This window comes from Mytilus edulis, chromosome 8, assembly GCF_963676685.1.
Source record: "Mytilus edulis chromosome 8, xbMytEdul2.2, whole genome shotgun sequence".
Taxonomy (NCBI): Eukaryota; Metazoa; Mollusca; class Bivalvia; order Mytilida; family Mytilidae; genus Mytilus; species Mytilus edulis.
In genome coordinates, this window is record NC_092351.1 from 9,216,220 (window position 1) to 9,231,939 (window position 15,720).

The following is a 15,720-nucleotide window of genomic DNA, read 5'->3' on the forward strand; positions in this document are numbered from 1 at the left end:
AACAAATATAACATCAAAACCAAATACATGAATTTGGGACAGACAAGTACCGTGACACGTCTTATCTCAATGTGAATATACACTCAAAAATAAGAGAAAACAAACGACGCAACGTTAAAATGTAACACACAGAAACGAACTATAATATAACAATGGCCATATTCCTGACTTGGTACAGGACATTTTTAAAGGAAAAAATAGTGGGTTGAACCTGGTTTTGTGGCATGCCAAACCTCGCACTTTAATGGCAATGTTAAATATAACATTGAAATGACAACGTAATATTACAGGACTACAATACAAATAAATAGGAGAACGTGTTAGACAAAGAAACACATGATTAATGGATAACAAAAAGCATCAGGTTTAAAATTCAATACGCCAAAAAAAAAAAACGCGACTCGTCCACACAAGACTCACCAGTGACGCCCAGATATAAAAGATCGAAAGTGAAAAAAGTACAAAGTTGTACAGCACTAAAGCGGTTAACACGAACATTAACATAAGCAAATGAACTAAAAGCAATAGCTGCATGCTGTATAAATGCCGTAAGTAAACAAAAATACGAACATTACAAAAATAACACTTAGCTTACCTCGCATGAGGTGCAAAGGCCTCCTGATTTATCTATATGGAAATTAATTCACATCATCCCAGGATTACTTAGAAATATACCCGTATAACAAATAAACAAATTATAATCCATGTTTTACTGTAATCAACCACCTGTTTACGATTTGTACTTTTAGCTAAAATAATCAATCAATATATATATCTGTATTACCAAAGTCTATATAAACTGTAGGTATACAATTATATCAACATCAATAAATATATTTATTAATAGTATCGGAAGCACATGTCTGTGTTTGTTTATGTTCAACACGTGTTGATGAGCACATGGTTGCATACCTGGTTTGTTATTGTATGATTTGATTGGCTATTGTATGTCGCAATGCAGGTATCCTACCCGTTTGTACGAGGTTAGGATCGTGATTCTCGTGCAGAATCTCATTATAAATAATAGATATTTTTATAACTAATTATTCGACGTTCTGCCTTTCAGAGTAGCATACCTCCGTTTCGTTATACATATCCCCACCCCACGCCATCCATTTGATAGATTTGAGTTAGACAGTTTAATGATGTGACAAGATAAATTGTAATAATAATGTATTTATTGTGTTTTGTAGATTGTTGTTGATTTTGATGTTTAGTGAGATGGAGTCCCGATACGGACTTTTGTTGTATTGAGGAAACTTGTGTGATTTTCTTGGATGAGTTATTAGATGCAGATGGACGTTTGAATGAATATTGAAATATTAATATAGGAAATGGGTTTGATGTTTGAAGAAAAAATAAAGTATTAAAGTGTGCCACCACTGGATATTCGCAGTCATTCAGAATAATTTCATTGTAATCAAAAATATATTTTTACCTATTTTGCTGTTTACAAAAAGGGCTTCATATATGAACTCTATCACACAGTTATTTGACAGACGGGACAACAATTATTTACTGGAATAAAAGATAAGCTTAAAAAGGAACATTAACATAAAATAACTGTACAATGTATCCTACGTTTAACTTTTCAAAAACTGTACAAAACAAATATTACAAGTTATTTATGCTTCAGGGGAGATAATTCTAATCCATTTTTACTTTTATTCCACCCTGAATGATATCACTCAAAAGAAAGATTACCACTGAAGTGGACAAATATTTCCAAATATTGACATATAATGTGATTTTTAAGTACAGAAAATCGGTTTTATTGAAGACTTATCTTTGTTAATACTAAAAATATTATTGACAAATTATTCGCTTTATTTTATTATATGTCTACATTAAAATTTGAACTGTTTAAATTCCACATATTTGATTTAGATGTAAAGCTGTCGTAGTTATTCCATCTAATTCTAAAGGAAAAGTATATCTAATTATGGGTCAATTATCTTTGATTAATCAAATTTACATACACACAATGTAATTGAAGGTCATCAAGATCTTATTTAATCGTATAGCATATAAAAAAAGTATTTTCAGGTTGGGAACTTGGTCTTATCAACTGCTTCTTGACACCATATTAGCACTTTCGTTATTTGCTGGATATTATCCTTGAAATGTTCATGACGACTAAGATTTTCACTCATCAAAACCTCAGATGTGTTTGATGAACGGGAAAAAAATAAAGTAGGGTGTAATTTTTTAGGTTGGAGACAACAACAAGCAATAACCTTTTTTACTGTTTTAATCATTCTAGCGCTGTTGGATCTTTTTCAAATTAACAGGACTCTGGTAAATATCAAAATGAGCTCAAGAATCATAAAAAAATCTGAAATGAGGGACGTTGTGTTTAATATCTATATTCATAATAACCATGCATTTACATAATCAATATAAACACTGGGAAAATTAGAAATGAATTCAAACAAAAATTGATTACATATTTGTAAACTGAGATTACTATAAATTGTTATTGTAATCTCAGACAGGTGTAAAATATAAATTCTAATAATCTCATATGTAAATCTTAAATTTTAAAAGCAATAAATCAAATCATTATGATTTTACATGCATAACCAATATTGATAATGTTTTAAAGTACTAAACGAATGATCTATATGCAATGCTTTAAATAATATGTATGCTAAGGGAGGTAAGCATGCTTCTTTTATATTTCTCTGTGATCAAAGACTTCTCATTTAATTCTATAAAAAGAAAAGGGTATTTCCAATTAATGGCGGAAGACAACTGAAACTGGTGACTGTATATATATCTAAAACAACCAAAAAGTTGACCACCAAAACATGGACTAAGTACAAAGGTTTGTGTAATCAACTTGTTTTTATATTTGTGTAGCTATTTCGTTTACACATTTCTTTCTGCTTAAAGTGAAAGTTGAGAAACTACTTGGAAAATCAAAGATTGTCAAAATGAAACTATCAAACTTGGAAGTACCATCAGTACACTTTAATTTGTTATTGTTCTATCATGTCTGTTCTATCATGTCTGTATCTCAACTGCATTTAAACACTCTATATATTTGAGAAAAAAAATATACCTGTTTGCAAATTAACCCAATATTTATTTTGACAACCACATCTACCTTTTAAATACATTTATAATTGAAATAGTTCACCAATTCATTGTAATATATCAATATTTTACTTTTCAGTCACTGAGTGGCTAAGTGGCCTTGTCAATTAAGCTCATATGTATAGCTTACTTGGCCATAAGCCAGTGTAAATTATATACTGCCATAACTTGAATACAGTTTCTGTCAAACTATCAAACATGCACTTAAACATTAAAATGATTCGGTTGCAATTCTAAGGAGGTTTCTAATTCAGTGTAACGTGGCAGATTAAAGGGGAGGGATGTTCTGTCGGTTGAAACCCCCCTTTTCCAGACGATCAATGCATTTGAGTATGGACACATGGTTTACCCCTTCCCCCTTTCTCCATTATTGACAAAGAAGACCTAATTCTCAACAACATAGTGGTGTTTGATTGAAATACTAAATATACCATTTAATCTTTTCAGTAGAATTTAATAATGCAGCTTTAACAGGTGAAAAATAACTTTAAAGGATCTTCTCACAAATAATAGAGTGAAATGAGGAGGACATGAGCTAAAACTAACTTTATGAATTATGGTTAAAACCAAATACATAACAGTAAGTTGATCAAGTTTTTTTTAACAATGAAAATTGGGTAGCATTTTAATATCTTATATTTTACAGAATGGATAAAGAAGATAAAAGAAGATACTTTGTTGTTGGATCCGTTTACCTGGAGGTTGTTACTCCATTGTTTCAACAAAAGTTAGACGAAAACTATAGAAGTCTCAATTTCAGATGTTTGAAGGATTTTCTTGATAATACAGCAGTCTTACACACCTTATTTCATCTACGCCACAGATATGCATGGTGTTGTACAGATAAAGCCAACTGCACCAACCAAGGATCTCTTCCTCTAAATCATCACCAATGGAAACAACTATATGCTGAAAATCCAGGGCCTGGTATACACAACTGTTTTTGTAAGTACACAGCCAAGTCAGTCGAGCCCGAAGATCTTGATGTTAGTTTGTGTGGCCTTATATTGTTTAACTGCTGCAATTTGGGACCACTGGAACTAGAAGCAGTCCACATCCTCAGACGGAATAAGAATGACTATCTGAGTCATAACACAACATGTGGTATAACCAAGGATGAGTATGGCCCATTGATGGATGAGCTTAAGACCAAAATCCTTCAACTTGACCAGACTAAGGAAGATGAACTGATAAGGATACAAAAAAGACCACTGGATGATGCTCTGTGTAACAAATACATGACAACACTTCTTAACATCCATGAGATATTGGAAAAGGTCAGAAATATTTTTATTTCTAGACAAAAATTATAACAATATTCAGATATTCCGCAGTACTATGTATGTATACCACAACAAACCTATTTTAAAAAAGTCACTCTTCCATTAAACTATAATAGGTTATTGGCAATGATATATTGATGTAACAGCATGTGGTCACTTATCACTTTTTTTCTATCCATCTAAGATACTTTTTACAGACATTAGAAATTATAAAAATTAGAGACAATAACTCAAATGAGGGGCCATCAGATGATTTCAACCATTTGACTTATTTGTTGTCCCAGGAACATATATATTGACAACTATACTGTTCCCATGTTGTACTTATCTTTCTGATAAATTTTTATTTTTAAAGTTTCTTTCTACCTTTTATAATTTTCAAGATAATAGGCAAAAGTTAAAAAGTTGGTAAAATTCGTCATTTAAAGGCATACCTCCTATTAGAGTCGTCTAACAGTTTAACACGGTGCTCCCCAGAGCGCAGCTTTATACGACCCCAGTGGTTCAACCCTGAACAGTTGGGGAAAATTTGGTCACACTATTCAGTCTTGATACTGTCTTAATTTGGATTGGGATCAAATTGTTTACATAATATAGGTCTTTGTCACAAAATTAATGTGGTCGAAGATCTAACAAATCAATTGCATAATACTGTACAATTGAAGATTCTTCTTGAAACTGTTCAAAATTCGAAATTTGAAAATTTTGAAAAAAACAACTTAGTGACCAATTGGACAGACATGCATGGTCAGGAGAAGTACAAATTTACAATACATACAATAGGTAGGTCATGCAAAATGGGATTGAACTGGATAAATTGAGGGAAATTTATTATACTGCTGGGAAACAGAGAACACAAATTTAGCCTTGCATCAGATCATCTAAGGACCCCTCTAAAAATATATTTTTCAAGGTTTTTAATGTTCCCAGCATATGGTATCAGATTTTAATGTCAATATTCCAATTTTAAAGGACATGTCTGCAAATTTATGTTTACGACTCCCACACAGCCAAAGGAATATATCACTGTAGAAAGGGGTTTTCTGCATGTGTGAAGTACACAGAAAGATGACCGTATCATTATCAATAAATTAAAACATATCTTGATATTATTACTATAGTCAGCTTCCAACATTCTCTTGATACTTATGTTCTGGCATGGCACAATATTATTTAGTTTAAAAGAATGTACTGTTTTATACTTACTTTCACAGGTTTTCTCTTTTTCAGATAGATACAAATACGACTAAAACACTGCATTGTGTACAGGTATGTAATTGTTACTAATCATATTTATTCACTTTTACAACCTAATAAAAAAAAAATAACATATACGTATTTATCATATGTTTAGAAGTAAATACAGTAGTTTTGCATATTTGATAAATAGCCTGCTGTTTAATCCATACCGCGCAACTTTGATGCGCATCCTTTATCGCATACCCTTTATCACACCCCTACCCTTTATTGCATTCCCTTTATCACACCCCTACCCTTTATTGCATACCCTTTATCACACCCCTACCCTTTATCACATCCCTACTTTTTTTTTTAAAGTCAGTTTTTATTTTTGTAAGCTTAAAAAAATGTTTCCTCAAAATAGGTCCAATAGAACTGGTCATTCGGGAGTTACATAATTTGTTGAATGATGCCATTGTTTGGTATGTGACGTCACACTAAATGCAACTATAAAAAATACAAAACACACAAAAAAATACAATAATAAACAAAGTATTTTTTAAACAACAGCACGCAAATTGCAAGGTAACCCAGGTGCTTCGGATAAGTAATTGAGTAGTTCTTTTAAGGCTTTTGAAGCAAGACAAAAGTAGAACTGAAGGTAACCCAGGGCTATGGATCAGAAAACAGTTCATATAATATAATACTCTCCTGTGGAAATATATGATAAAGCGTATAAAACATGGCAAAATCCGTATCATATGCCGTATCACCCTCGACCAATATCATCCCTCGGGCCTAAAGGCCCTTGGGCTGATATTGGTGTCTCGGGATGATACGACATATGTTACGGATTTTGCCATGTATTATTCTTTATATATGCAATATATATATATACGGTGAAAGTATATGAGATTATTTTTTTTTCATACCTAAAAATTAACGACAGACTATATAACTTTTTGATTATATTTCTATAGCAAATATTGCAACATCTAACAACACAGAGTTTGACCAAGCAGGGTTTGGAGGAGAAAACTGGCAAACAAGGTATGCATGTCTATACACAAATAATACTGTTTAACATGCTAAAGGAAAGAGGACTGGTTATTTTCATCCAATTATTTTGTTTTCACTCATAGGGTCTTAGTCCAAAGTTTAACTTGAAAGTTGAATATAAATGAACCTAAATATAAATCATTAAAGATTGACTCCAATTAGACCAATGCCCATAAAATCTAAGTTTTATTGAGTACTATGTAGATTTGCTGGAAACACTTTTAATTCGACTATGCAAATTTAACATATATATTTTTTAAATTCCATCCTTTTTGCATTAAACTATTTGTATCTGAAAGAATACACTTTTCATTTTAAAATGGTTTTATATAAAAAATAATATGGTTATATTCCTTTTTGTGGAAGAACTCAAAATATGCCTAAATTGAGGTTTCAACTATTTTTAGAAAATTTTGATTTATTTTTTATTAAAAAAAAAAAGAACACACATGACGTTCCTATATTGTGAATTTTAAGTAAAAAAAAAGGAAAATGTTTTGAAAATGGACCTCGTGTAAAATGAAAATAAAGTAATATAAGTTTCCTATTGTAATTTTTGAATCAAGGATACAAAATAAAGGGAAATTGACCATACCAATTGTCTTTGAACAGTTAAAAATGTGTATAGATATAAAGACAAGGAAAGATGATAATGAGAGAACTATGCATAAAAAGCATGTTATCTTCAATATAGTATATCATAATTAGACAAAATCATTGGTTTTCCTCTGAATAAATAAACCACTGAATTGTTTACTCAAGATTTGAATAATACATGTTAACTCATTATATATAATGAACAAGTGTTTGTACTTTATCAATAAAACTAAACCTGTTATTAAACCTCCTACTGATTCAGATCAATACTTTAAACTCTACAATTTTTTCCAGGAAATCACAAACATCCAATAAAACCCTACAAACTAGGGCAGTCTATCTTCATTGTACATCATCAGATTAACTTGACATCAGTAGTTAGTCTCGTAGTTGGTGATAACTGTGGTGAAGTGGTAACAGATATAGTGATGATGGATGATGGTAGACTAGTGATGTGTTTACCTTACCAGCACTTACTATTGATCTGTAATACAGATGGATCACAGGTAGACAGTATGGATGTACAGAATAAACCATGGTGTATTACAGCAGTCAACAACTCTACAGTAGCTATTACACGGTGTGATAGTATATGTATAGAGATGTATGACATAAACAATAAACTCAAACTTAAATCAATACCAGTACCTGGAATGTGGTCGTGGAATGGTATTACAACTATAAACAACAAGTTAGTTGTAGGTGATGGCAACATACTAGTGATCATAGATCAGATGGTACAGACAATACAGACTGACTGTCAACCTGACTGGTTACATGGTTCTGGTGATAAGATATTCTACTTTGATAACTACATCAATAACATTAACAACAAGCTGTACTGGTACAGTTATACTGATGACAAACATCACACCCTAAAATTACCATCACCACCTAAGAGGATGACTACACTACGAGATGGCAGTTTCTATGTGGTGTGTAAGGATGGATCAATACAACATGTATCATCTGATGGTAAACAGTATAAGACTCTACAGACCAATTTATCGTGTGATGTGATACAATATAATTTCACACAAAGAAAACTAATAATCACACACAATGGTCTTGTTAAAGTATTCAATGAATTGTAACGTAATGTACTTAGTGGATTCATTAATTTTCTTGGATTTAGTAACATTTTCATTTTGGTGGATATTTGTTTTTGCCGAAGTCTCCATACAAATCATATATTAAATTTGTACTATGTTGAACATTTAAATTTGTGGTTCATTTTTACTCAAGAAATCCACGAAAATTGGTATCCCACCTAAAAAATGAATCCACAGTATTAAATGTTTGATACTTTGTTGCAATCATTTTTTACTTTGAATATTGTACCCCACTTCAAGAGATAACATAGAAGCAGTTAGGTAGTACCATTTTTATATGACATTATTTTTAGTGAAACATTTTAAAACAATTATATCAGTATATAACCACAAAATGGTACATTATATAATTTATTTTCGTGATGAAATCATTTTAAATCAATATTCAATACATATTCAACTCCATCAAATAATTCTCTATCAATGGATGTTTGAACAAGTTTATGTTTTAAAACTGCTTTATTTATCAGTCATAAGATTGATTTTTAAACTTTTTTTTATTGCCACGCCAAAGTGGAGAGGGCATTAAGTTTAACCCTTGTCTGTCTGTACGTTTGTCTGTTCGTACGTCCCATAGTTCTGTTGGTTTCCGTTCTCTAATTTTACTTCGCCTTAACCGAATGTTATGAAAATTAGACACAACATTTATCACCACTTAACACAGATCAAGTTTGATTTTAGAACATTGCATTGTTTTGTATTAAATGTGTATTCTTGTTTCATGTCCTTTTTTGTTTTAAACATACGCTGCTTAACAAAGCAATAACTGTTTTTCCAATCTTCCAGTACAGAAAAAGAGGGTCACTGAGATAAATATCATGTTTTATTTTTTATTTTTGTGCCTGACATTGCAACACTTTACAGACACTGTTGCTGCATTATTTAAAGACTTCAAGGAATCCTCGTTAAAATCGACCCACAGAAAGAGGTCTTTTTTGATTTGTGTTATAGGTAACTGCTTGTCACAATAACATTAACGGTACCAATTTTTCGGCACCAGATGCGCATTTCGACAATACATGTCTCTTCAGTGATGCTCGTGACCAAAATATTTAAAATCCAAAGCTTATATAAAAGATGAAGAGCTATAATCCAAAAGTTCCAAAAAGTATAGCCAAATCCGTGAAAGGAATCAGAGCTTTGCATGAGGGAGATACATTCCTTAATTTATAATAACTTTTGATATTTTGTAACAGCAAATTTAATAACCTACAAAATCCGTATTTTCATGCCAGTGCCGGAGTACTGGCTACTGGGCTGATGATACCCTCGGGGACTAACAGTCCACCAGCAGAGGCATCGACCCAGTGGTAGTAATAATCTGATAGTTTGAGAAACAACACACTACATGCATCCAAGCAACATATGTTTTACCTGCTGTTTCAAAAGAAAAATTCTATGTTTGTGAATGTAAAACCCAAAAACTTATCAGATCAAAAGATTAAATAGCTAGCAGACAACCAATGAACTTTTCAAAAAAAAAAAAAAAAAAAAACGGCTACCCTGTACTGTACATATTAATTAGTTTTAACTGTTGGGATCTACTACATATTCTTGAACTCTATTTTGACTTTTTGGGTATAACACAGTATAGTTGTATTAAGGTGACACCATTTTGAAATATTATATTTGTGTTTGGTACATTTAAGAAATCTTTGGATTATAGAGCTTACTCATTTTATGTGCATAGTATTTTGTTATAAAAAAGTGAAATTGTTTAGTAATATTTGGTGTGGTTTAAATAAATTCAGTTCTGTAATATCTTTGTTTATTTCAATAAGTACATATCTGTGATATATAACAAAATCATCAAAGATACATGACAAACGCACGTGGGTGATTGTTGCTTGCATAACGTCCAGCAGCAAGTATTTCATAAAGAAATGTGGTATGATTGCCAACGAGATAACTCTCTACCAGAGCCCAAATGATATATAAAGTAATAACTATAGGTCACTGTACAGTTTATTGTGAGCAAAACCCATACAATATTGTAAAAAACCGATATAATGGACAGCAACATTGCTAATAACATCGAAGTTGCTGAACCATGAACTAGAGGATAGGGGCTCGAATTCGTCGAAAACTTTCAGTAAGATGAAAGTAATGCAATTTTATGAGAAAAAACATCATTGTGTCTTATAGATTCATATTTGCCGAACCGTAACCGTGGGGACAGATCCTTGAAATAATCGTCAAATTCATACAATGATCAAGTTCCTATTAAGTAAAAGGAAGCAACAATCTTAAAAAATAATCATTAGAAGCCAATTTTGTAATCCTTGTCGTTGCTGGAAAGCATTAAACGCAGACGGAACAAAATTTGTGTATCTTGGACAAAAAAATCAATCAGTATACATCCAACATCCAATAGATTTAGTGTAAAGACGCTATTAGCAGTCAGAGAAAAACATGATCTTGTTCATGCATATTCAGGATGATAGAAATAATAAATATGTCTGTCATCCAATATTTTAAGTAGTGAAATTGAAGTCATACATTTATACATTTTATTGACTCCAGCACGAGTCGGTTGACATTTATGGAATATCCGATTCACAGATGATAGTTGATACGTACCAATTGTTGAAACAGGAATCCCGATCCCCTTTCCCAAAATATGACCTACTATTAAAATAAGACGTATAACGATTTTAGTATTAATATGAGCAGCAGGGAGGGTGCCACATGTGGAGCAGGATATGTTTACCCTTCCGGAGTACCTCAGAACCTAATGTTTGTCTGTTTTTTTGTGTTTTTTTTTTAGCCATGTCATTTGATAAGTTTATTTTTTTACTTGTAAGTTTGAATGTCCTTTTGGCCTCTATTGTTTTGTTTCACTTGCATTAATGCAAAGATACTACTGTCAAAGTTGAAGGTTTTCCAATATCATCTTCATGATAGTATTAGACACTGATAACCTTTTTACATTTTTGTAATTGAACGAGGTTATTTAGGGTATAGAGAAATGTGTATATACATTGACCAATCAGAGAGAAAAAAGTCATAACTAGATCACAACACCAAGTCAAAGAATACAAGACAATAAATTTATATGCATTGCAGTAAAATCATTGCAGACATACTAATTTACCAGAACACTGAACCATAAATTGGCTTACTAGGTAACCTTACTTTAACTGTATCATGAATAAAAGGATAAACAGAGAAGCCTCCATAAAACAGTAATTAAACAAAAATACAAAAAATACATGAAGAGATCAACATTACTATTTTAGCATATGAAAAATATCTTATTAAATATAGCAAGCTGAAAAATGCTACAAGTCATCAAAACATGTGAATAGATAAAAATAATTTGTCAGAGTTAAGGATGTACATCTCTGAGGAGTCAAAAATTTCTAGAACTAAACTTTTTTTTCTTAACCTGATTTTTGTGTTTATGTTACTTTGAAAGATAATTGGTGAAGAAAAAATAACATGGTTGTGTACTTTTTGTTTTGCTACGGCCCTTTGAAATTATCCAAAAAAATCAGAGTTCCACAATTAAACTTTTTTTCATACTTTCCATAAAGATGAAGTGGACCAATCTAAATATTTTTAACTTTAAAAAAAAAAAAAAAACTATAGGTAGGTGTTAATATAAGAAAGTTTTATCATATTTTGATGCTTTTTTGTGTCAAATTTACCATGCTGTCAATTTTGTAAATTTGTGATTTTTTTCTCAGTTTTTAGAAAATGCATATTATTTCAATTTTTTTGTAATAAATGATTGCAAAAATACATATCTAAGAAATTTGAATAGACAAAAATGATATGGTATATACATAATTCTTGAAATATCTTTTTTTGTACCCCTCTCCCATTTTCTCAAAATTTTGGCTAAAAAGAATGACATGATTGGTCATAAAGTTTATACCTTGACATTTTCTCAAAATTTTGGCTAAAAAGAATGACATGATTGGTCATAAAGTTTAAAAACTTGATTGCTCAAAAACTATTCATTGTAAATACACAATTTTTCCACAGAGTTATGTTTGATTATAATATTTTTGAAGTTCATTGATATTCCCATTTGTATCACATGTTGTGGAAGCGCCACCTGTTCAAGAACAAGATTTCAACGAGACTGAAACGTCAGAAGAATACATTCTTAAACAAGGTTTTCAAAGATAGCGCTATAGTATTGTTAACAGATATAACAGACTATCAAAGATCTCCAAACATAACCAAATTTAATACGAAACAAGGTTTCAGTGACTAAACTAACAACTACTGACAATGTTCCTGACTTGATGCAGACAGGTGAACATTTGTCAGGGTTAAATAAGGTTTACAGTGACATAACAGACAACCACTGACACACTTCCTGACTTGATGCAGACAGATGCACATTTGTCAGGGTTAAACAAGGTTTTCAGTGACATAACAGACAACTACTGACAACTTCCTGACTTGATGCAGACAGGTGAACATTTGTCAGGGTTAAACAAGGTTTTCAGTGACTTAACAAACAACTACTGACAATGTTCCTGACTTGATGCAGACAGGCGAACATTTGTCATGGTTAATCAAGGTTTTCAGTGACATAACAGACATCTACTGACAAGGTTTCTGACTTGATGCAGACAGGTGAACATTAGTCAGGGTTAAACAAGGTTTTCAGTGACTTAACAAACAACTACTGTCAAAGTTCCTGACTTGAGGCAGACAGATGAAAATTTGTAAGAGTTAAACAATGTTTTATGTGACATAACAAACAACTATTGTCAATGTTCCTGACTTGATGCAGACAGGTTAACATTTGTCAAGGTGACACAAGGTTTTCAGTGACATAACAGACAACTACTGACAAGGTTCCTGACTTGATGGAGACAGGTGAACATTTGTCAAGGTGACACAAGGTTTTCAGTGACATAACAGACAACTACTGACAAGGTTCCTGACTTGATGCAGTCAGATGAACATCTGTCAAGGTGACACAAGGTTTTCAGTGACATAACAGACAACTACTGACAAGGTTCCTGACTTGATGCAGTCAGATGAACATTTGTCAAGGTGACACAAGGTTTTCAGTGACATAACAGACAACTACTGACAAGGTTCCTGACTTGATGCAGTCAGATGAACATTTGTCAAGGTGACACAAGGTTTTCAGTGACATGACAGACAACTTCTGACAATGTTCCTGACTTGATGCAGACAGGTGGACATTTGTCAGGGTTAGGTAAGGTTTTCAGTGACATAACAGACAACTACTGACAATGTTCCTGACTTGATGCAGACAGGTGAACATTTGTCAGGGTTAAAAAGGTTTTCATTGACAGAACAGACAACTACTGACAATGTTCCTGACTTGATGCAGACAGGTGGACATTTGTCAGGGTTAAATTAGGTTTACAGTGACATAACAGACAACTATTGATAAGGTTCCTGACTTGATTCAGACAGATGAACATTTGTCAAGGTTAAACAAGGTTTTCAGTCACATAACTGACAATTAAAGCCAAGGTTTCTGACTTGATGCAGACAAATGCACATTTGATAAGGTTAAACAAGGTTTTCAGTGACACAACAGACAACTCATGCCAAGGTTTCTGATTTTATGCAGACAGATGTACATTTGTGAAGGTTAAATAAGGTTTTCAGTGATATAAAAGACTACTGACAAAATTCCATACTTGATGCAGATAAATGAACATTGTTAGGGTTTAATAAGGTTTTTAGTGACATAACAGACAACTAATGCCAAGGTTTCTGACTTGAGAGATGAACATTTGTCAAGGTTAAACAAGGTTTGCAGTGACATAACAGACAACTACTGACGAGGTGCCTTACTTGATGCATACAGGTGAACATTTTTCAGGATTAAATAAGTTTTTTAGTGACATAACAGACAACTACTAACAATGTTCCTGACTTGATGCAGACAGATGAACATTTGTCAAGGTTAAATAAGGTTTTCAGTGACATAACAGACATCTATTGACAAGGTTCCTGACTTGAGAGATGAACATTTGTCAAGGTTAAACAAGGTTTGCAGTGACATAACAGACAACTACTGACGAGGTGCCTTACTTGATGCATACAGGTGAACATTTTTCAGGATTAAATAAGTTTTTTAGTGACATAACAGACAACTACTAACAATGTTCCTGACTTGATGCAGATAGATGAACATTTGTCAGGGTTAAACAAGGTTTTCAGTGACATAAAAGACACATACTAACAAGGTTCCTGACTTGATGCAGACAGGTGGTCACTTCTCAAAGTTAAATAAGGTTTTCAGTGACATAACAGACAACTACTGACAATGTTCCTGACTTGATGCAGACAGGTGGACATTTGTCAGGGTTAAATAAGGTTTTCAGTCACTTAACAGACAACCACTGACACACTTCCTGACTTGATGGAGACAGATGAAAATTTGTCAGGGTTAAACAAGGTTTTCAGTGACATAACAGACAACTGTTGACAAGGTTCCTGACTTGATGCAGACAGGTGAACATTTGTTAAGGTTAAACAAGGTATTCGTACTTGATGCAGATAGATGAACATTGTTAGGGTTAAATAAGGTTTTGAGTGACATAACAGACAGCTAATGCAAAGGTTCCTACTTAATGCAGACAGGTGAACATTTGTCAGGTTTTAATAAGGTTTTCAGTGACATACCAGACAACTACAAACAAGGTTCCTGACTTGATGCAGACAGGTGAACATCTATCAGCGTTAAACAAGGTTTTTAGTGACGTTATATACAACTACCGACAATGTGTCTGATTTGATGCAGACAAGTGAACATTTGTCCGGGTTAAACAAGGTGTTCAGTGAATTAACAGACAACTACTGATAATGTTCCTGACTTGATGCTAACAGATGAACATTTGTCAGGGTTAAAAAGGTTTTCAGTGACATAACATACAACTATTGACAAGGTTCCTGACTTGATGCAGACAGATGAACATTTGTTAAGGTTAAACAAGGTTTTCGGTGACATCACAGACAACTTTTGACAAGGCTCCTGACTTGATGCAGACAGATGAACATTTGTCAGGGTTAAATAAGGTTTTCAGTAACATAACAGACAGTTAATGTCAAGGTTCCATACTTGATGCAGACAGGTGAACATGTGTCAGGGTTAAATAAGGTTTTCAGTGACATAACAGACAGCTATTGACAAGGTTCCTTACTTGATGCAGACAGGTGAACATTTGTTAAGGTTAAACAAGGTATTCAGAAATATGACTAGAGTAGTAGGTAATACAGAACATGTGTCAAAATGTTTGAGTCAGCAAGAAACAATTATTGGTCTACATATAGAAAAAATAATCATTTGATTAAAATCACATAAAATCAGGAGGCAAACTAATTCTTTTCATTTTGTATGACTGTTCAGTAAAATAATATAACTGTGTAGATGCAGTTAGAGA

The 15,720-nt window shown here is 32.6% G+C and overlaps 1 protein-coding gene across 2 annotated transcripts; it reads left to right on the forward strand.

Moving 5' to 3' along the window:
- The first annotated feature begins 2,662 nt into the window (after positions 1–2,662).
- LOC139484736 (uncharacterized) lies at positions 2,663–9,197 on the forward strand. Of its 2 annotated transcripts, none has more exons than XM_071268645.1 (5): positions 2,663–2,827; positions 3,547–3,679; positions 5,613–5,651; positions 6,542–6,611; positions 7,512–9,197. In XM_071268645.1, exons 2-5 carry the CDS (start codon positions 3,656–3,658, stop codon positions 8,309–8,311), a joined length of 933 nt encoding a protein of 310 aa, XP_071124746.1. In that variant the 5' UTR covers positions 2,663–2,827; positions 3,547–3,655; the 3' UTR covers positions 8,312–9,197. The 2 variants fall into 2 exon arrangements, with proteins under 2 accessions (XP_071124746.1, XP_071124745.1); XM_071268644.1 differs by lacking the exon at positions 3,547–3,679 and adding an exon at positions 3,746–4,376 and having other exon boundaries at positions 2,674–2,827.
- The last annotated feature ends 6,523 nt before the right edge of the window (positions 9,198–15,720 follow it).